This window comes from Nelusetta ayraudi, unplaced genomic scaffold (genome assembly GCF_046127955.1).
Source record: "Nelusetta ayraudi isolate G7.1 ecotype Tasmania unplaced genomic scaffold, CSIRO-AGI_Nayr_v1 ptg000042l, whole genome shotgun sequence".
NCBI lineage: Eukaryota > Metazoa > Chordata > Actinopteri > Tetraodontiformes > Monacanthidae > Nelusetta > Nelusetta ayraudi.
This window is the reverse complement of record NW_027466092.1, coordinates 15328867-15352637: the sequence shown is the minus strand read 5'-3', so window position 1 is coordinate 15352637 and position 23771 is coordinate 15328867. Positions and strand designations below refer to the sequence as shown.

The 23771-nt window shown below is 44.4% G+C and overlaps 1 protein-coding gene across 4 annotated transcripts in view; it reads right to left on the bottom strand.

Moving 5' to 3' along the window:
- The window catches only part of jmjd1cb (jumonji domain containing 1Cb), a 92618-nt gene that overhangs the window by 24663 nt on the left and 44184 nt on the right, over nucleotides 1–23771 (bottom strand). For 3 of the 4 annotated variants that reach the window (XM_076034824.1, XM_076034825.1, XM_076034826.1), the window contains exon 3: nucleotides 6585–6698. In XM_076034824.1, the coding sequence (XP_075890939.1) occupies nucleotides 6585–6698 (114 nt within the window). Of the gene's footprint in view, nucleotides 1–6584; nucleotides 6699–13516; nucleotides 13722–23771 lie in introns of those variants that run through there. The other variant, XM_076034827.1, reaches the window with a different exon arrangement.

The window sequence follows — 23771 nt, the reverse complement described above, 5'->3', positions numbered from 1 at the left end:
AAAGCAACAACAGCTACCTGTCAGCTAGCGCTTGGCTTGACGACAACCTCGCCTGCGGTAGTTTTTAAAGTAATAACCTGCTTCAAGTCAAAACATGTATTAGACGCAATCAAGTGTTCTATTCGCTGTGTCATGGGCTACAATAAAAAGGCACCCTTTAGCCACAGTCTGAGAGAAAGTCCCGGAGCCCGGGGGAGCGGAGCGGCAACGCTGGCGAGGGACAGCGGTTGGAATTCAGCTGTGCAGCTGGATACAATCAGTGGCGAAAGGCAAACATATAAACACAGACAGAGACTCTCAATAGGGCTGCATTCTTCTGAAAGAAACCCACGGATGGCTTTCACAATGAAAGCATTGCAGGCCCGAGACGCCTTGCAGAGAGACAAAGTGCGCAACTTTGTAAAGTCACATGAGGCAACCAGGCTGAGCAAGAGCGAGGACGCGGAGAGGAAATGATCAAAAACACAAACGGCAAGAACACGTGAGTCAGTGAGAGTGGCGCCCCCGCGCTCGGCTTTGTGTGGGACAGTGTGTGTCTGACAGATGATGCGTCGCCATAGTTCAATGAGCTCATTCTTGGTGCGGTCGCTGTTTTGACCGCAAAGGTGCAACGCGGTACGAAGAGAGCAGCGAGTCAGCCACACACCCAGCCAAACCACCTTCCCTCCACGCGCACTGTAGTTTTCCACACTTTGCAGTGTTCTTATGGTCAGTAAAACATTTGTAAATAAAAACAGTGACACTTCAGAGCGCGCACACCGACGTGCGGTCGCATGATGTTCGTACCACAAATAGGAAGTCCAAGTGGAGGTTGAAAAGCAACCTCTCCGTCTCAGCTGCAGCTGTGGCTGTGTTCTACTTTCATAGCCTTGTTCAGCTCTATATAAAACCAGCATACACCCAAAAATAGCACAGAGGAATGCAGTGCTTCTAAGGCCAGCGTAAGACACTCAAATAGACTCCCAATATGCCTTTAACGCAAATTCTAAAAGGGTAACTAACACTTCAAGTACACAATAATGAAGACGGCACATATAGAATTTATATTTTCAGTATTATATCCCTGACAGAGCGCCCAAATATACTGCGTCATAACTACTGCTCAATAACTGGCTTTTATGAAAGGTGACATGACCGTCCTGAGATCTGATCAGACCAGCAGAGGATTTTATTTTGACTATTTCTGAGATCCTCCTTAATTTAAAATGAAAACAAACAAACATCTGACTTGCTTGTTAACCAGTCATCACCTCTAAATGCCTTCTTTAACATCCTTTCAGGCACAACAGTGAGCACGGACATTGCCTCTGGATTATTATCAGCACCAAAGCTGGAAGCTGCAGGGACTCCCAGTGCCTCCCAGTGCCTCCCAGTGCCTCCCAGTCCCAATGTTGCTGCTATAGTAGAGCTCTTAGCTGAGCCTTAGAAGACTTCCACTGGGTGACATTTTTTTTGCTGACTGAATAAGTGTTGCTGATCAGATCTGCTGATTAAAACAAAACCTCAGCCAGAGTTTCGATACTCTGTGTGAGCAATGAATAGGTGCATTTTCAACTTCTGAATGTGAAATACCCTTGAAACCACAGAAGCTCGGAAACTACCTGTGGCTCTTTGAAGACGCAAACAGCGCATGACAGGAAAAAAAACGTTGCGCCTTTTGGATCCCGTCGAGCCATCTTTACATACTCACAAATGGCTGTGACACACAAAACCCACACAGACTCTGTTACCACGGCAACGGAGTTGCCATGACCACAAATCAATCTATTTCTATCACGATAGTGAGAATAAAAAGGATGAGGGTGACATCACCTGCCGGAGAGCAACAGCAAGGTAGAATATAATGCATTGAGCCTTTAATGGGGCAAACGTTTATGTACAACAGCCTCCTGTCATGTTGATGACACACCGTGAGCACAAACAGCGGCGGGGAAAACAATCTCGGCTGGGTTTGAACAAAGTGATGCATCACTACGAGGTGCATTTCTAACTGTGCAAGCAGATGAAGTGAAAGAAAAGCACATTTTCATGGACATTTGTCGGGTAGTAAACGAGTCCCACGGAGATGCTGTACGAACACATATTGTATTTGTTCCCTCCACCGCCACTGAGCGGCACACAACAAAGGGCTGCAGCAGCATCAGCAGACACGTTACGGTGGGACGACGTGAGGACATCTTGTCCAGCACGCTGCTGCACGGCCAGCGAGGCCGAGCTGCTTCGCTGTCCTGGAGATTGTTTCAACGCTACGTAAAATTGCAGAGCCCCACTCGCCGGTTTAGCAAGATGAAATTTTAAACAACCCAGACGAGAAAGCTATTGTCGGCGGGCGGCGGGCCGGCCAGACCCCGGGCGTGTAAGTGTATTCCTCTGGAGCGAGCGCCGGCGTAAAGTGACACCGCCGGCTATCTATCTGCGCAAGGCACGTGTCGGGGCGTGCACATAAGACGCGGCGCAGGTAAGGTTACGGCGAGATGGGTGTTGGATGAATGAAGACGTGACAGCAGGGGGATGGAAGGGGCGAGGCCACGCGTGGCTGCGCTTTCAGACTGGAATTTCAAAAGGGAATCCAAGAGTTGAAATAACGGCAATCGAACAGCAACCGTGTGTGAATCTAAAGGGAAAAGCTGACAGCCAGTCAGCGAGCACACACGGGGCAGCAGGGAGTCACCGTGAGCAGTGGGGAAGCTCGGCAGAGGGAAGAAAATAAAGATTTTGACAATCCTCTCCGCAGAAAATCAACTCCACATATTTTGGTCTCGTCCATTATTCTGAGCTTCTCTGGCAGCACTCGCACAGTTCCCTCTGTTTACACAGAAGTCATTTAAAGTGGACGCTCCATTTAAGCTGGAGAGCTTGTATTTAGGGCAGGGAAGCTCTGGCCCCTCCCCCCTATTTTTCCAGTTGGACAGGAACAGCAGAGGAAGGAAGAGGAGGAGAGAGGGAGGAGGGCGCTACAATCTGTTAGGCATAAACTGTACAATGAAGTCACTGTGTGGTGGGCCAGCCTACTCCTCCAGTCTGTGTGTGTGTGTGTGTGTGTGTGTGTGTGTGTGTGTGTGTGTGTGTGTGTGTGTGTGTGTGTGTGTTTGTGTGTGCGTGTTTCTCACTTACACTTTCTGTGTGGCATTTCAGAAAAAAAACAGCAGTCAGGTTACGTCGGGCTGCAGTCACAGAAATATTCCTGCAAGTTTGTGCGATGTCCGTGGAAGTATTCCAAGAGCTAACTCACTGTGTGTGGCTGCAAGTGTGGGCACAAAGGAGGAGTGTGGGCTCGGGAGTGAGTGTCTTCTGAATGTGCAATCTGGCCAAAACTACTAGTGTGCTTTTGAAAATGAGATTGAATATAAATATTTGAAAAAAAAGGCCAACATTGAATAAAACTGAAATTTCAAGGCATGAATGGCAGTGCACTGTAAGTAGTATGTTATGTGGCACAAATGCAGAGGATCAATAAAGTTACTTTATTGAATGGTAGAATTCACAAAAAAGCCAGAAAATGGACAAAATTGTTGCACTGTTTTGACATTTTACTTCACCTCTTCCAAGACTCTATCAAGAGTAGAAAGAATCTAAACTTTATCAATACAAATTGTCATTTGGAAAATACTCTGGAAATCTGACCAGTGTGTGATTGATTGGAATGTTGTGCACCAATATAAAAGTCCCCTGAGGAGGCGACACAGTGTTGGAGTAAACCAGCCTCCACTAGTCAGCAACACTGTGCACCAGTAGAAATGGCATTTTCCTCCTGATTGCCTGTGCTTGACAGTCACAAATATCAGGAGAGACAAATTCTGCTTGGCTCATTTTGAAATCAAACATTGTCTTTGCAACTCTCTGCAAAAATAAAAAGTGTGTGATTTTGAGCGACAGACCTTGTGTGACTTTCTGCTGCCTGAGTTTGGCTTGAATCTAACATCTAACAGTCAAGTGCAACAACTGATTCCACAGGAGCAAACGCAATTGCAGGTGTGAAAGCGCCTGATTCTCACAAGGTCCCCCGTGCTTGAAAATCAAAGGCGAGAGGATGAGTGACAAATGCCTCAAAGTGATAGAACCTGATGCTTTCATCGGAGAATCAGTGCAGACACTTTGACAACAGTTTTGTCAAAACAGTGGAAGGAAAGCGATCAGCCCGTCCATGCTCACATCATATGTAAAAAAATTCTTAAAAAAAAAAGAAGAAGAAGAAAACAATCGGAACCCTTCACATTTGTTGGCAACAGAGCCGTGGCTTCATTAGAGATTTAGTAAAAGCTCTCTAGATGGTAATGACTCAGTTCCAGTCACAGCAACAATATTCAGTAATGGCTGACAGCTGAATAAGTGATTTGCTCAGGCAGAACGCTCCAAAATTCAGATCATTTCACCTCAAATTTGTCCTGATTTCTTAAAAAGAAATATCTGAAGTGCAAGAGCCACGTTTGTCAACAGTCCAGTATTTCTAGCTGATAGTTATTGTAACGATGCTCTTACATCTAAAGACCAGTAGTAGATGTGTCTCACTTAGGGTCAACCGCAATGGTCAAACGCTACATAAACTACAGAAGCTACTGAGCAGACTCGCATGATTCACAAGACGACACAACTAGGGACTTTAAAAAAAAAAAAAAAATCAAATCAAAGAAAATCTAATTCCATTTCTCTCATTAGCGAGGTATTTTAACGACACCCAGCCTGCTGGTGAGAGTGCAAAACAGGCTATGCCCATCGGGTCGACACAGAGTGGGACACCGAGTGGGACACAATGTTCCGAGCCAACGCCGCGCAACTCGCTGTTCTGAGCTGCGCTGCGCCGCGCTGCGCTGCACACGTGCATGCAATCATGCACGCACGCTGCAAAAATCACACCATGGAGAGCCACCGTCCTCACAGCCTGCGAGCTACTGAGGATCAGAAGCCTTTGGCGGGCAGCAGGTACAATATTGTGTGTGGATATGTGTGGGTGCGCGTGTGCGATGAGGCGGGGAGGCCGCTGCTGCACGGCTTGGCTTCACGTCCGCGGCGAACGCTGTTCCGTGCATATGGAAACATTTAGTGCCGCTGCAAGTGCCCCGGGAAGCGGACCAATGTGCAAGCTGGCTGCATTTATTTTAGCACATCAGGCCGGACAACCTCCCACTGCAGTGATTTAGACCCAGCTGAAAAACTGTCCGGGACAATCGCAGCAGCTTGTTCGATAAGGGGCAGAGGGACGGCTGAGAGGCAGTCACCTGACACACACTCAGCCTCACTGAGGCCAGGCTGTTACTGCTGTTGCTGCTGCTGCTGCTGATCTTTACAACCAGAAGTTACACATTAAAAACTAAGCTAAACAACCGCAGCCGTTCTGCTTTAATTTAAAACAAAACACAACATTGCTATGAAGGCTCCTTCAAGCCACAGGACATATTTACTCACTCATTCAAAAGGCCAGTTTGACAATCAGTGACCAATGCCACAATCCAAGGCTCTGATTGGTCCTACATCGAGACACTCGCACTCTGGTGTGTTCTGGTCACCGTTCGATTGTTTTGCACATCAGCATGCAGCCAGAATGAAGTTGAGAGAATGAAAAATAATCCAAAGCCAAGACATTTAGGTTGAAATGAATTCACCTGTGTGAAATGTGTACTTTACCTAGGGAGGGGGGTATTGGGATGCCACTTTGACACATTCTGAGGATGAGCATCTGTGCAGCTAAACAACATGAGTGAAAGCCACTCCCTACTTTCAGAAGCTAGCCCTCTGGAACCTGCACTGCGTCACCGTGGACTTAGTATCAGTACTACTGCTTGCTAGCTGTTGGTGGCCTTTATATCCTCCATGCTGATGTGGCCGTGTAACCAACTCTTTCGCTGTATAAGAGGGGCCCTTGCACTGTGAAAACTATTCTCATTTCCTCAATCTATTTGCGGAGCCACTAGGTTCTTGGTACTACAAGGGACAGAGGCTATTTTAGTTCCGCAAAAACAATATTTAAGGGACGTGCTCGTGCTTTGGCGATGGGACTGTCTTCCACCACGGGAAGCATGTGATGCACGCGCACGTCGATTGGCCCCTTCAATCACGTGAACAAACGTCATTTTTTAGCCATTGCCAGCAGGTTTTCAAGCAGGTCAAACCTGCTAGCAATGACAAAGACACACTGACTGTGTTTTCTTTTCTTTCCTTCCTATTTGTGCTGCATTTCAGAACTCATCAATATGGGTTTCTAAGGTTGGACATTTGTGCTGGAATTTCAAACTTAAAATACAAAGCCCTGAGAAAACAATACAGCCATAGACTAATTGAAACATGAAATAAACTCATATCTTTAGTTGAACTAATTCAATAATAAAATAACAGTGACCTTATTGCTGCTATGAAGTGGTCAAATGTAAGCAGGCCACAATGCTGCCATTCAGCCTCAGAAACACAAGTGCGGTCATCAGCAGCAGCACTTGTCAAGTTTCAGCTCCGTTAGTGCAACCAGACAGCAGCCTAGTGTTGGCGTGGCAGCTGCTGTGAAAGCAGGAGCTCAGCGCTGCTGCCACACGTGTCACACATGTACGTATGTTTGTATGTCTGTCTGTATTTGCGAGTGGAAAGTGGATCATTACCTGATATGGCTGGCAGGCCGAATGGTCAGAGAGGAAGTCCAGCTGTCGGTCTAATAGGAACTCCACTGCCGTTACTGGTGACAACAGATTCTTCCCAACCACTGGCTTGAATGCCTGAGGAGAAGAAGAAAAACACGACAACAACACAGAGACGGTCAACAAGTGCAACACAAGTACAAATCAGGAGCAAACGCTGTCGAGCAACTTGCAGGAATTCATACTGTTAAAACACAGGACCCAGTTGGTGTTGCCCACCATTTGACAAAGGTATCAAGCGAGGAGATGACTGATAACATGAATGAGATATGAGGGGAGGGGTGTGGGGGTGCAGGAGGAAGGATAAATTGAGACGGAGAGGCAGAGAGGGATGGAGGGAACGCGGCCTGGCAGTGCATCGACGTAGAGCTCAAGAGTGATGAATAAATTAATGGGGAGAGGAAATCTGACAGATCAAAGGCAGCGCACTTCACTTTGATGCTGCCTCCCATGCACCAACACTCCCTGGTGATGTCTTGTCAGCCTGCACCCCGGAGTTAGGAATACGCACACGACGCAAAAAACCCACCAAAGTTCCTGCGTTTCTTAAGCCTCCTCGCACCTGCAGCCCTGCTCGTCCAAGTGTGTGTGTGTGTGTGTGTGTGTGTGCGCGTGCGTGTGCGTGCATGTGTGTGTCTCCATCACTCTTTCACTGCATTGTTTGCTGGTTGTCTTGGATGTGTGTGTGATAGGGTGTGGGGGGGGTTTACATCATTCAGCTACAGTGGGTCCAACAAAGCAAATAAATACAGCTGCTGGAGAGGAGATGGTGTCTCTCTGAGTGCAGCATGGCGCTGCTGTAATTCACAGTTACATAACGAGGTCAGTGTGATAGAATGGAGAGATTAGAGGTAAGAAACATGAGCGATGTTAACCCAACACACACACACACACACACACACACACACACACACACACACACACACACACACACACACACACACACACACACACACACACACACACACACACACACACGTCCGGACACATAAATAAAGCATGAAGCAAAAGCAAACTTTGTGCACGCTGTGAGTATTTTTTATTTTCCTCATTTCATTTCAGTTCGTTAAAGTGACCACTTGCTGCGGCAGGTGCAACTTTCAACTGAGCCACCTGCATCTTCAGAAGTCACGCTAAAAGGACATGAAAGACAGTAGCGCGCACACAAAACAACCCTTCCTGTGGGTGCTGGTGATCTCTGCGGGGGGGGGCTTGTCATGCGACAATGCTGTCATGCTCTGATGTGGAGATACACAACGGGTTTATTTATAAGTATGTCAAGACACATGAAAAAAAAAAGTGACTAGTTTCCACATAAGGTAAGAAAGCATGACACTCAGTGAGTGGAGCGGAAAACAATTTAGCAGGCGACTGATACCAGTCACAAGAAACTTTATTTGCATATCAAGTTGCGTGATCAAGTCGTGTTCACATTTATATTGGATCAAAGGGAGATAATTGGCAGCCGCAACACGGCAGGCACGCAGTGCACCTGCCAAAACCCCGAGCTGCTCTCCACTCTGTGCGCTGCTCTCAGGGCGCCGACTGTGACAAAAACCTGCGCGGCAGAAGCACAGGGGTGGACTGGCTGCTAATTATCCAGAAACACTGTTTCCATTGCAGTCGCAAGGCTTGATCTGAATCCAGCCACTAGTACGAGGAAACCAGCTGGAGCGACTTCTCGTCCAAGTGTCCCGCACATTTCATTTCCCAGGGAGCAGAATCATGATATTTACAGGGTTCGTGTTTCTCTTTCTCCATGGTGATGTAGCCCCGTCTGCCTCAGCTTCCCATTCCCTCGGTTCACACAGTTGATCCCACAGCAATACGCAATGATACCAATTCAATCCTACATGAAGCTGACAAAACTAGATGGAAGAACTGTGAAGACACACACACACACACATATATACACACACATATATATATATATATATGTATATGTATATATATATATATATATATATATATATGTATATATATACATATATATATACACACACATATATACACATATATATATATATATGTATATATATACATATATATATACACACATATATATATACATATACATATACATATATACATATACATATATATATATACATATATACATACATGAAAGCCGCCCATATGTTGTTCTACCATGTAGCTCCGGTTGCCCATGAAATAGTTCCCTTACCTCTTAATGCAGGCGTGCGCATGTGTGTGCGTGCGTGTGTCCATATATATGTCTATATATATGCATAAATTATATATATATATATGTATATATATATGTATATATATATGTATATGTATATGTATATATATGTATATGTGTATATGTATATGTATATGTGTATATATATATATGTATATGTATATATGTATATATATACACACCCTTACACACACATATATATATATACACATACATACATATATACATATATATATGAATATACACATATACATATATATATATATATATTCATATATATATATATATATATGTATATATATATATAATTTATGCATATATATAGACATATATATGGACACACGCACGCACACACATGCGCACGCCTGCATTAAGAGGTAAGGGAACTATGCAGAAAACAATTCATGGGCAACCGGAGCTACATGGTAGAACAACATATGGGCGGCTTTCATTTCGCCCATCTGTGGCAATTAGCAGTTAGCTGCTGAGCTAGCGCGCTGCGCTCATGAATGCGGACAGACGGAGAGGATTTATGTTTTTATTTTGTTTACATTCTGTTGGCTTAACAGGTGGTGAAACTTGGGGCTTTCAACTTGCAAAGGGTTTATTGCACATGCCCACAGTCACCAGAGGCCCAGTAATGCGTCTTGTAAGAGTGTACGTGTGTGTGTGTGTGTGTGTGAGTGTGTATTTATGTATGTGTGTGTGGGTGCTGGTGGAGTCCTTAAGTGTAAATGCAGTAAAGCTCAATAACAGATGGTTTAACAAGGCAGCGCGCTAATAAATCATAGGGGAAATGCCCACCACAGGCAGGGTAACCTGACACTGAAGATGATTGTGTTGTTTATTAAATCCACGGGACATATTTCACACATGCGTCCAGGAAACAGGCCACAGACAGAAGGTGTGGACCTTTGAAATCTGATTTAACAGCAGCAGAGCCAGTTGGTAGAAGCCAGAGCCTCCCCATCAGCAGGCTCTTGCCGTTGTCACATCTCAAACCCCACTTGTTGCCGACGCCTCTTTCTCTATTAATCACACTGGTTGCCATGGCCATATTCCAACTGAGTGAAAACAACTGAGATTGAAGGTTTTCGAAATGAACAAAGGCGACGCTTCGGACTTTAAAAGTCCCATCGATCGATGAGCCTCGCAAGGTTGAGGACAGAGCAGAGGCAGTGCAGATTGTGGATGGCACCTTATTACGGTATGAAGCGCGCGTAAGGAGAACGCAGAGTACCATGTTGCCATGGCAACCACCGAGAGCACGGTAAGCCAGTAAAAGCTCTGTAGAAAAGCCACATGAAAGAGCTCGAGAGAAGTGATTGACTGGAGCTCGGTCGAAAAACATATACACACGTTGAGAAAACACTGGAACTGGATAACAACTAAAACAAATTAGACCTGTTAAGTCTCAAGTATAGGAAGAAGAGTTTAAAGCAGAGCAGAGCTACTGTGAATTTCTGCTCTATTATCCTGCAAAACTTCAATGAATGTGAAAACAGTGACACATATAAAAATGCAGAATTATAGTTAGTGGGGGAAAATACCTGGAAATGCTCAGTCTTTTTGCTAGGTAGCATTTTCTCACATTGTGCAAAAAGGCCAAAGGAAAATACACACAAGCTATTGCTAACTAGGAAGTGACGCCAACAATATTGCACACCAAAATTGGATGGTTTCGTTGTACGACCGTGTTCATTTCCAGAAAATAAAACCCATCCAACAAAAATGAACGACAAGTGAAACAAGTCAGCATTACAGAAAGTTGGTGACAACAGCCGCCCCACTGGAAATACCAGCAAACATTTTTTTACGGGAGGGAAATTTACAGTCATTGTAGTGAAAACGTGGCTGAATGGTGCATTCCAATGACCTCGCAAGGCGGAACTCACAGTTAGGCATGACATCACTACCGAGTTGACAAGATTCCATTTGTAAGCTGGCATGGCGAGATGGATGTGTCAGTTAGCATTAGCGCATGCCTGCGTGAACCACCGCATGACAGCTTGCGCACCAAGGCACAAAAACAACATATTTACACTAAAACATTGCGCAACGCTGTCAGTGGGACTGATACACAGTGTGATGCAACGTTTACGCTCATGACTGACAAAATGGTGCAGCAGATCCTCAGACCTTCTCACTGACCTGAAGTCGTGACTGACTTATATAGAGAAGCTTCATAGATCCCCTCTTTCACATTGAAACAACAGTTGAAAGAATAATAAGTTTACAAAAAAAGAGAAGAAAAAGCTTATTTCCTGTTCCTCCCTAAAATGACACAACACAACATTCACATTTCTAAAAAAAAAAAAGGCCAAGAAAAAGCATCCCATAACTATGAGACTAGCAGTAAGACTAGCAGAGGGACTCACTCCCTCACTCCCTCAAAAGACACACATTACAACAGCTGTAAAGAATGGTAACTAATGCAAATGTTCGCCTCAAAGACAAGAAACAAAGACATAAATAATGAGAGCGCACAAACAAACACACACACACACACGCACACACGCACACACGCACACACACACACACACACACACACACACACACACACACACACACACACACACAAGCTGCAGGGCAAAGTCATCATCTGTAAAGGAGGAGACATGAAAAAGAAAAACAACATTTGGAGAATGAGATGGGCAGACGGCAGCCCTCCCCCAGGTGCGATTGTGCACTTAGAATTCTGTGTGTTGATGATGAGTGAAGAGACGCACGCACATGCAAAACACTCAAGATGTGAAGATCTGAGCTGATGAATTAGGCCTAAAAAAATGGAAGAGACGATAAAATTGGACACTTTTCGTTCCTGACAATCAGTGTGAACTGCACAGTGGATTTCAGCTCATATATTTAAATATGATTCATATATTTAATGTCCAGGCTTCATTTCAACAGGCACATGTGACACACGGATACGAAAGACATAGAGGTGAGGTTGTATAATCTGCAGCTTCAAAATGAGATGCGTACCGGTGTGATATGTGGGCTGATATTATTCCCATGCTATGCTATCAGCTGGTATAAGCTACATCCACTGTAATCAGACTGGTGACCTGAGTTACCCATCCTGCAGAACACAAACGCACATGCAAGACACTTAGGTCTCAGCAGCAGCAGCAGATTCCATCTGACAAAGGCTGCCTTGACACCACTTCTGCTTTGTGTGATGTGTCACATTGTCTCATATGGTCTGAAACGACAACACTATATCCCAAACTCCCTGAAGCTCATCTCTGTTTCTATGGCTGCAGAGGGGATCAATAAGTGGTGCAACCATTGAAAGAGAAGGGTCAAAATAGAAGCAACGTTTTAGTTTTTGTCTAATAATTAATCCCCAAACCCTTTAAATTGTAGGTGGTTGGTTCAAAAATCTACGTTGTAATCCCTCCACAATTAAATCCAGAGATTTTCTGACGCAACCTCAGAGTCAAAATCCAAATATTCAAGCAACCAGTAAACCCATTATATACGTGTGGTACACATTCAATGCACGCCATAGAAAATAGGCCAAACAGGCTGATCCGGTGTGTTAGCGTTAGTCTAATCTCAACTCTGGTTTCAGAGGAGGATTTAAATTTGTGAAGTTAAAAAGATTAATCAGTTTTTTACTCTGAATATGGCATTCCTGAGTGGATCGGTGCCTTGGGCCGAGCTCTCGCACATCTCTCTGCAAACAACAGCAGGTTTCGTTCAATTTTGTCGGGAAATGATCTGGAGTGAGGCGAGACAACAAGTGGGTGTATTTGGACCACAAGAGCTTCAGCCCTTCAGTAGGAACCCTATGGGGAATGGAACACATGAATCAGGCACACACACACACACACACACACATACACACACACACACACTCTCGGTAGTACATACATGCCAGCATCAGCACATATGTATTTGGAACCAGATCAAAACGGAAAAGTGTAACGGCTATAAATAACCTCAATGTAGCAAAATGCCTCCTTCCTTCCCAGCGCTCAACTGCCTCACACTGCAGACAAAATATAAATGCACGACAATGTCTACACAATTTAGCCAAGTCATCCACAATGAGTGAAATAGATCAATTGCAGCTAAACTACCTGGTGCGAGGGACTAAATCAGTATTTAGTGTCACTCTTCCGGCCTGTGGGCCTCTAACCATATTTTTCAAGGCTGCAAATTACACTCTGTGTCGGAGGTGGTTGTGGTGCTCACCACTCCGTGTGGTTATTTGTGTGTTCTCATACAAGCCATGTGTTTCTGCGGGAGTTCCCACACCGTCTTCTGCCTCTGTTGCTACTTCTGGCAAGAAAAAAAATAAATAAAAAAAGAGGGGCTGTGGGTGGGTGGGCGGGCGGGGAGTCGAGTACGTTTGGTACGACCGTACGCTTGGTCTCCCGTTTCTGCGCCACAGACGCCTTCAGAACACAGTTGTCGGTGATGTCACAGCGCAGTCTGACAAGTGAACACATAACAGGAACACAACAAGAACACCGAGTGGCAAGTACCAAGCTTAAAAAAAAAAAAAAAAGCCCCTGCTGATATGTATTTTTGCTTCTGGAACAGTTTCACTGCCTGAAAGGCTTTTACAACACCTGCTGTAAATCACTCTGCTGCTAATTGTATGCATGACTTAACTGTCCACGCACACACACACACATACGTACACACACTGGTGTAGAACAAGTGAAAACGCCTATACCTTCTATTCTTGGAAAGATGCCCGCAGCTGCCAGCGAATTAGATTCCAATCTGCTCCCCGAAGCGCCGGGAATCAAAGTGAACTCGACTCTTTGAGCTGCGAGAGCCAGAGCATCCCGAGTGGCGGCGGTGTTAGATATGAAACTGTGTAACGTTACCTTTCCTCCCAAGTCTCCCTCTGCAACAACAAGGAGTAGATGCCCGCCTCCCCCCCCCCCCGCAAAAAAAAGATAAACTGATGAATCGAGCTTCGACCTGAGAGCCGGTGGTGGAAGGCAGCGCAGAGACGAGGAAGGAGATCGCCAAGCGGGGAAATAGAAAAAAAGAAAAGAAAAAAGGGCCGAGCTTACAGGGTGTTTTTCAAGTAGGGAGAAAAGGCAAATGGCCAAGAGGAAAAGAAAGCAGAGCAGAGGACGAGCCACACAGCCGACATTTTAACTGCTGCTGACGCAAGCAGCAAGCAAGACGAGGGAGGGAGGGAGGGAGGGAGGGAGTGAGGGAGTGGGAGGAGGGGAGGGACGGCTGCAGGGCTGGCCAACAAACACTTCCTCTCTCACTCTTTCTCTCTGTTGTGCAGGCACTCACACTCCTCCCCTGTTCTCCAGCGCGCTCTCCTGCTCGCTGGCGCTCGGCTCGGCTCGGCTCGGCTCGGCCCGGCCCGGCCGCACGTCAACGTCTCGCTCCCTCTCCTCCTCCTCCTCCTCCCGCGCCCCACTCAGCCCGCTTCATTCAGCTTTACCTAGCGCTCGCTCTTGGGAAACGAGGCTTCCCAACAGCTTTTAAACAATCTCTTAGCGTAAAATAATATAGAAATAAACATTTAAGGAAGCAAAATTATTGAAACACAGAACGGAAAACAAGTGACCTATTTTAAAAGGTGCGTGAAGGAGCTCTCTCTACAAACAGAAATAAAGGATTTATGTCTATATATGTGTGTGTGTGTGTGTGTGTGTGTGTATATATATATATTTAGACATATATACACACACGTATTTATAATATTATGTATATATATATATATATATATATATATATATATATACATATACTGTATATATAATACTTAGACACACACAAAACACGCACATATACTGCATATGTACATGCTGACATTTACAAACCCGCATACATATATATATGAACCTACATAAACATATGCCAAGACCATCTTCCTACCTCCACACATACATATATATACACATACAATCACGTTCACATATGCTCATCCATCTCCCATCAGTGTCATTGGCAATGCAAGATACTCAACAGTAAATTAGAGAGCCGTAGTGTATGATAATGAAAATGAACCATGATCCTTTGTATTTTTTATAAACATATTGTTGTATTTTTATTTGAACTGATTGATATTTGGACTTCAATTTGACACTGGTTATAGATATGCAGAAACCGTTCAAGGCTGTTGGTATGTTTACTACTTTTAAGCTCTGTTCCCTCACTACTGATAGCCTCCCTCCCGCTTCCTCAACATATTTGGGATATTCTCTGGTAATTGTCTGTTTTTTTGCCTTGAACATGATGATTGCTGTTTGCTAGGATACAATGTCAGTGAATTTCAGTAATTGTGATTGTAAAAAGAAGAAGAAGTGGATTAGTGTGCTCCAAGTAGCCGACGTTGTAAATAGCTCTTATGCTAACTAATTATTAAACTCGACGGTCCACAAAGCATCTGGCCGTTAACACTCAGTCCGTGCGCGACTTTCCAATCACCACGGTGACGCGCTGGGACGGCCGCCTACAGTCGTTTCACCGCCGCTTTGTTAAATTACGCCGCCATTATTTTGCACGCATCCATTTATTTGCGGTGGCCCACCACAGCAGACATCACTGGCCACATCTTTATTTTTTGCCTCCGCTTCTCGTGCGCTCCTGTGCACGTCAGTAGTGAATGCTGCAGTTTGGCGAGTCACAACAGGTTTTTGCACCGTCAGTGGCGGCGAGCCAAAAGGCCGTCCTCTTACGATGAGTAACACGAGGCGTGTCCCACACTGCATACTTGCACGCTAAACTACTCCAGAGGCAAACACACACACACACACACACACACACACACACACACACACACACACACACACACACACACACACACACACACACAGAGTGTGCAGCGCAGCCACTATTCAAGCACTCAGAACAGTCACAATGGACAAACACTCGACTGGAGTGTGCTGCTAGTGTTGCACCCACCCACCTACCTGGCTGCTGCTACAGTTTTGGCATTAATGTTGCCCAGCGCTTGTTGGTTTGCGTGGGATAAAGTGTTGTAGGTGTGTTTAAAAAAAGAAAAAACAGCAAAAGAAAAAAAAACATAGCAGTTTAAAACTTTCAAGAGTTCACTGAAAAATGTGTCAATGCACCAAATTTGTGTGCCGCACAATGTTTGCACAACATTTATCTGACAAACAAATGTCCCAGAATGCGTGTAGACGGCGCTTCCACTGACTCTAATCCCAGTGTGCAGGCAGCCAAACAGAACTGGCTTTTCTTTTCCTTTGCTCCACTCTCTTTCAAAGGGAAAAACCATGAGTTTCTTGGCCAGAGAAGTATTTTGTCTTCGCCTTAAGAGGCACCTGCACATCAGCAGGTCCAGCGGCGACGCAGGCTGAACAGTGAATGAAATGGAATTTGCCAACTTTGGCGAATCTTGAAGTAGATTCTGGTGTGAAAACCTGGACCTGTGCTGGTTTCAACACTCCTGTGAGTGGACTGTATTCAACTACAGTATGTACTGTATTTAAATATACAACGAGAAGAACAAGGTTAGGGATACTATAGTTGCTTCACTATTCACCAGGTTCGTCAATCATCCACATTCTACATCTAAAAATGGACATTTTAGCGAGTTACACAAACATGTAGGTTTCTGATTTTGTCCATGAAACGGGCAGCTGGACTTAGATTTTCTTTATATTTGACTTTCAGTTATTTAGATCAGTCCCATCATTTGCCATTGCATTACTCTAAAAACAGAATAGAAACAACAACATTATGAAAAATTGCTCACTTGCACATGGACACGGTGGACTGCAGTGATTTCACCAGAACTCTGCATTCACTCAGTGAACGAGACCTCCCAGCCATACCTAAAGATGCTTTCTCACTCAGTTCAGTCCTCACACAATAGAAGACATCCAGAAAGGCGGCGTTTTCATTTAAGCAGAGTCGTCTGCCCTCCTCAAACATCAACACACAAATACGCAAACCCCAATTTGGCATCAGTATGCGAGCTGACCACAGAGCAGCTTTGATTAAACTGTTCATCACTCAGCAGATTTACTCCTTCCTACTGTATCTTCACACACGCACACACACGCGCACACACGCACACACATGATGGTAATATCCTGCAGTCCATCTGTCACACCAATGCAGGATTTAAACGACACACACACACACACACACACACACACACACACACACACACACACACACACACACACACACACACACACACACACACACACACACACACACACACACACACACGTCGCAAAGCTACAGGAGGCAGAAGATTACACCAGACTAGCTCCATCTGGTCAGGGGGGCAGAGACGAGGGAGGAGGGGGACAATTGTTCTCATCCTATTGCTGTTGAAAAATGACTAAATGAAGATATAAATACGATAAAACAAACACACACACACACACACACACACACACACACACACACACACACACACACACACACACACACACACACACACACACACACACGTATATATGATATGCATATGTTTTGGGGTATACTTTGCTTCCGATCTCATGAGCGGGGGGGCATGCACCACAGATCCCATGTGTGCTGGTGCACGCACCCCGTCGCTCCAAACAGCAAACAAAGAGGCGCACAAGGGCAGCGCATTACAATGGCCAACACAGTTCAGACAAGCAGCCTTGAACAGAAGGCAGCAGCGAAGCCGCCAGGGCCGAAAACACATTCGCACAAGCAGCAACCTTGCACCGTCGTTTCAGGTGATCGCCCATCAAAAAAAACACCTGCAACGGTAACAAGCGTTCGTCCACACAACACAGCACTTTTGAGTTCCATTTTTGAATTTTTTTAAAAATCTGTTTGGTGAAATGGCCAGATGAGTCTGGAAGGTCCAGCGCTCTTCAGGTGATTCTCCAATCAGAACATGGATTCTATGCATCGCTGTAGCAATTTAGAAAAGCCTTCAACCGTTGTCACTCTGCGGCTCCGTAGCAGAATGCATTGCGCGCTCGGTGGTGAAGTGCGTGGGAGTTTAAGTGGTGGTTGTACTCCAACACTGGCGCGACACTGATACATCGTTCTCGGCTGATGGCGAGGCAAAGGAGAAACCTTTTTTCCATTTGTAGTGGCCCGAGACGCCCGGCGCGCTATCTTCTTCTGTGTTCCGAGTGTACTAGCGTACCAACGTGTGCGTTTGCGTGTGTGTGCGTGTGTGTGTGTGTGTGTGTGTGTGTGCAGTGTGCATTTTATTCGACAAACTAGGCCACTGTTGCTAGGTAACACAGCAGGACTTGAGCAGTCTGAAGCCAGAAAGAGAAGTTAAACACTGCACACTTTATCCCTCAGCAAATGCATCAGTCCAAACTGGCTCTTTGTCTCACGCTGGTCGGCATCCTTTTGTCTTTTTGTTGCACTGACTTGTTCGATAAGTGTTATTCTATGAGTGCAAACCAATATAACCTTCTTCTTTTCCTCTGAAGGAACACTAGCAGGGCCTGACTGTATTAGAAAATATAAAACATGGACGGGGGTTAAAGTGTTATCCCAATCCAAATATAAGATTTGTCTTCTTTAGGGCTGCACAGAATCTGATTAGAGTTGAATTCTGTGTATTGCACCGGACTGTTCTGAGCGCTGGTTGGAATGGAACACTGGCGTGAGCTCGATACAGATGTCCAAGTGTTTTACCACAAAGTACAGCAAGTCAGGTTGCCTGAATATGAGCATATAAGCAACATACATATATTCTCCTGGGCTTGAGCAGAGAAGAGCAGAAAGGAACAATGGAAAGAGAAAAAGTGTGGGTCCATGTAAAGCCTGGGCATGCACCGCAGCAAAACCTGCACTTTGAATGACGCACAGCTGGTGACAGCAACTATCCAACCTGTCCACCGGGGCTACGGATATAGAAATGATCAATTCACACAGACTATTTATTTTCAAATTTGAAAGAAGCCAGTGCACTTAATCAGTGCACTTCAATTCCTCCAATATGTCCATTTCACATTTCTACTCTATTCCATTGAAGAGGAGAAAAACTCATTTGGGTCAAGTGTGCCATGTGGCGTCCGCTACGGCAAGACTTAGAGACATCTTCTCTCTTAAATATATATTAAATCCAACTACTTCAGCTTCAACCTTGATTGAAACGTGCAGCACGCCATTAAACAAAAGTGTTGAGTCATTCAGCTGGAGCTGAAAACCTCTACAAATGAAAGGACTTCTGTTTAACAGCATTTGGATAAGAGAATATATAAGCAGACTGAGTGCACTTGAGATAGAACAAGAACCATGAGGGTTTCTTTTTATAGATACAGATGAAAGAACGTCAACATATTTTGCACTATAATAATTGGACTGCATAAAATACGTCTAAACACAGGACTGCTATTCATAGAATTACAGCAAACCAAAGTCTTTTTTTTCTTCGCTGTAATGTGACACTGGGCGTCTATGAAGGAACAATAAAAGCTATGTAGAAATCCTCTGCACTTGAGACGACTCCAGACTGACTTCCCTCAGCGTGAAACCTTTGTAACACACAATCTCAAGAGAAAATCTTCAGTTTTTTTCCCCCTTTGCATAAACAAGAGCAGTGAAATGACAGCCCGGCCGTTTCTCTCTGAATTCCTGAACCAAGAAAGCTCAGCCAGATAATGTTGGTGCAGAGCGGCACGCGGGCTCTCATCCAGCACGCAGCTGCTACAGAATGTGTGTGCTCAGAGTGTGCCATTAGACGGGCCGCTGGCTCCGGACCAGTTGTGTTCTTTACTTAGGTGGCAGACAGACGCAGTATCATGTGGCCTGGCGGTTATTTCGGCACTCTGTCTCCACTGACTTCACAACTCTCATCGCTGCACATTTGGGCCTCGCCGTGACCTTTTCGCTTTTCTCTTAAAAGCTTTATCCATTTATTTCATTGACTTGCTGCTGAAGAAGCTTAAAGGAGGTTGACAGGCAGTGTGTTGCTGTGTTGTTGACCTGACTAGATGTTATTTTGTCTCCCAAATGCCGACAAAGTGAAGAGAGGTTCACCCTCGAGCCTGAGACGACTCTTCTGAACAACACTGCTAGTTAAGCTAATGCTGATCAAAGGCCAAGACGCATTGCAGAACAAGGATATATCACCAGAACACTTATGCTAATTGGGCCTTTAACTAAGGTTTCCAATTCTTAAATGTTTTTTTTTTTTCTGTGAGTATTTTGTCACAGTGTCACTCCCATGAAATTACTAGTCGCATTAATATGCCAACAGCCTGCAGCGAAAACTTTAAAGGAGTACAGTAATGCTAAAAACACACCTGCAATAAGAATGCTGAGATTAATCAAAAACCAATAGTCTAAGGCTGTTTGTCATTTTTTAAAATGGTTCAAATGAGGGTTGACATCAATGCTAACCAGAAGAGTACGTAGTTATGCACCATCCATCTGCTAGTATCAGGAGGTGTCCAATTTTAAAACAATATCATGGACACTTTGGTTTCCTCTTTCTGACAAAGCAGCCGGATATCAAATCATTTCCAGGGAGGCCCACAGGAGACGTTGTCGGCCCACAGTGCTGGTATCTGTGCCAATCACTTGACACAGATATTATAAAGTGTCCAGAGAAAATAGCAAAAATGAAACCCTGTCATCCTTTGATTGGAGGGTATCTGATGATACTTATCTGTTGATCAGACAAAACCAGGAGGTAATGTGTTACTTGTGTATATCTTTGCCCCACTGAGCCATTGTGTGTGTTGTCAGAATCACCAGTGTGGGTGAGCTGGTCCCATGTCTGTCATACACTTCACACTTTAAAGCAAAAGGAGTGTAAAAAAAAATAAAATAAAAAAAATCAGCAGAAAACCACAGAATTTCTCCCCTGCTTGTTTAGTCATTGTCTGCCTGTGTATAATGTCCCAGGAGCTACACTCTCCGTGGTCTACACACACACGCAGGCTTTTTTCATCTCTTTCATGTCTGTTTTTCTCTGGTCGTCTCTCTTTCACATTATTTTGGTCCTTAATTGAAACTTATGCCTTTAATGGCTTGTCACCAGGCGTAACGAACCCTGGAAGACAGAGATGATGTAAAAGCTGAATCGAGAATGAAATGGCACTCACAAGACCCATAATAAAAAAAAAAACACACACACACTATCTATCCATCCCTATTTGTTAGTCTTTTCTCATCTGAAACTAATCTGACAACTACAAAATCATAATAATCTACCATAATCTACCATCCTACTTGAACAACTTCAAAAAAAGAAAACAAAACTGAAGAAAGTAAACAGTTTCTGCTTCGTTGCCAGCACATTTAAACTGAAATTGCGTCAGTACCACTCGTCAATGATTCAAAGAATTCATTGCAAGGAATTCTGCAAAGATAAGCTCTTCACTGACGTGTCTACTCCTAATTGACGGGATTGTTTGCTTAACAAAAAATAATCATAAAAAAATGGGGGGGGGGGAATCAGCTTCCTTTCATGTCATGAGGCTATCGCACTGAAGACACGACATGGTGAGCTGGAAGATGCAGCTGGAAGCCCCTCTCAAACCTTCACTTCTCCAAGGGCACTTGAAAGGCTCAGAGTCGCACCTGGAGGAAGCACTTGCAGTGGTAAAGTTTGTTGGCAGTTGTGCAGCACGGCAGCAGCGTTGTAGCAGAAACCACTGCACTGTAACCAAGGGGACATGTTTGAATCGCCTGTTGTGGGAGAATGGTGGAGACTGGTCAGTGACCCAGAGGGCTGATTCTATCAGCTGGCTGTCAGGTGACTACATCTGGGGCTTATGACGTCTTTGCCCTGCAGGAACTGAAGGGCTGCTTTGTGGAAATAGGTAACATTTTAATAATAACTTTGAAATAAACAGTTTTTTAAAGATCTTCTTCTGTAGAATGAGTCTGGCCAGAAGTCATAAAATAGAAGCTCCTTTGAGGCAATGACAACCAACCCAACAGTAACTGGCTCAGTAACACACAACCACTATCACCTTTATGGCCTCATGTAATCAGTTAATTGTATATCAGCTCTGAGCATGGTCAAATACTTGGGCTGCTTCTTCAGTCAAATATAAAGCTGAGGTGACAAGTTGTCCTTCACACTAAAGATCAATTAAGAATATGAAAATAAGCAACATTTCAACACAGCCTTTGAAAAGAAATATCAACGTATTCAGCTTATTTATACTAACACAGATACCACCACAGGGTAAATAATCAGTTCTGAGCAGCCGAGTTGGACTCGGCACAAATACAGATTTAACAGGTCATCTCAAGAAAACTGCCGTCACGTCAGGCCATCATTTGAAGTTGGTAAAAATGAGAAACACTAGTTCCAAGTTAGCAGTTAGCTCCATAAGAAGCAGATGAAGATAAAAATGACAGAAATACCAACAGTGGTATTATAGGTACTCCACTGCTCAGCCAATGAGAAATGAACGTTACTCACTCAGCACCCAGCCCCTATTAGTCACAGTGTCCCAAAGGGTTTGTATGGGTCTGAGTAACACAAAACGGACATCTGACAAATTGTCAGCAGCCAACAAGAGAGGATTAAAAGACTGGGCAGGATCCGTTCAAGCTTTCTACAGCTTTTGAAGGAATTTGCCAAGTGATCCAGCGGGGTTGTGTTACGCCCACCATGACAGACGCCAGGGAGTGCACATTGGAAAGGACAGAGGAAGGTTAAAGGAAAGGCCGTGTCGTTTATCTTAAATTTTATTCCCACAGTTTTCCCAATATTTTTCCTGGAAAGCAAGAGCAACGACATAACAAAAAAAGATTAAAGTTAAAACTTGTCAGATCAGAATTAAAGGCTGCTTCGAATTTTACTATTGAATAAACACTGCTGCACAAATCTAATTTAGGGTGTCGTGATTGATCTATCAGACCAAGAAGTTAACTGCCTCCAGCCGTGATCCTCCCTGAACAGCTGGTTGAAACGGTTTCACTTCAGTGATTAGGTAAGTGATAAAGGTCAACAAGTACGACTGAAATTGAACATTGACACAGTAAGATGAAAGTTGATTATATCCAATCTCTGCACACTGCACCAGCATCAGGATCAGGATGAGTCATATGGGGGGATCAAGAAGTGGAGCAGGGTGACATTCTGAAATTCTCTCTCACTCCAACTGTATCCCTCTCGCTCATGTGCAAAAGACATAAATAAAAGGCTGATTCCACTCGTTGTGTAAACGTGACGATTCTCTTGACCAGTCCCCTGATTGCAGCGTGTGCAGCTCCACCCAGGGTGCTCTGCACACTTGCAAGCCCAAAGGAAGAGTAACCAAAATGGTCACGGTGGGGTGCGGCTTTCAGGCTACAATCTGTGGTGGGAACAAGTCAAACTGCGTCTGCAGCCTACCTAAGCCATCCGTGGTGGAAACACGACATATCCCATATGGCACAACCACTAAAAACAAAATGTGTATTAAAAAAAACATCAAGAATGAACTAGTTCTTGAAAAGGCAGGGCCCAGGGTTCAGTCTCAGTGTCTTGGGGTGGAGACAGTTTGAATCCTGGACAAACCAGCAGTTTATCACAGGGCCAAACTCATTTTTATACATATGGACAATTTACAGTTTGCATGTGCAACGTTGGGACTGTGACTAGAAGCTGGAGCACCTGTGGGGAACCCGCGCAGAGGCAGGAAGAACATGCAATCGCATACTAATTAGTTGCAACTGAATTGCTAAACTTTTTTTTATTCCTGCAAAAAAAAAAACTGCTCAGGTAAACAGAATTTTCAATTGTGCACCTGAACAATTATGAAATGCAGTCAACTTCACAAAACTACAAACATACAACTACATCAGAAGATGAGAAAATATCTAAGTAAATGTTGACATCAAATTCATATTGCGTATGTGAAGGTGTAATGGTGCGTATGTGATAGAGATGAAAAATGTGTTATAATAGGCCACATGTCAAAGATTGACCGATGAGAATATCAGAGGCAAGATCGAGAGAGGGAGGGTAAGAGAGAGAGAGAGAGAGAGAGAGAGAGTGAATGAGAGCCCAGGTCACTGCATGCGTGTAT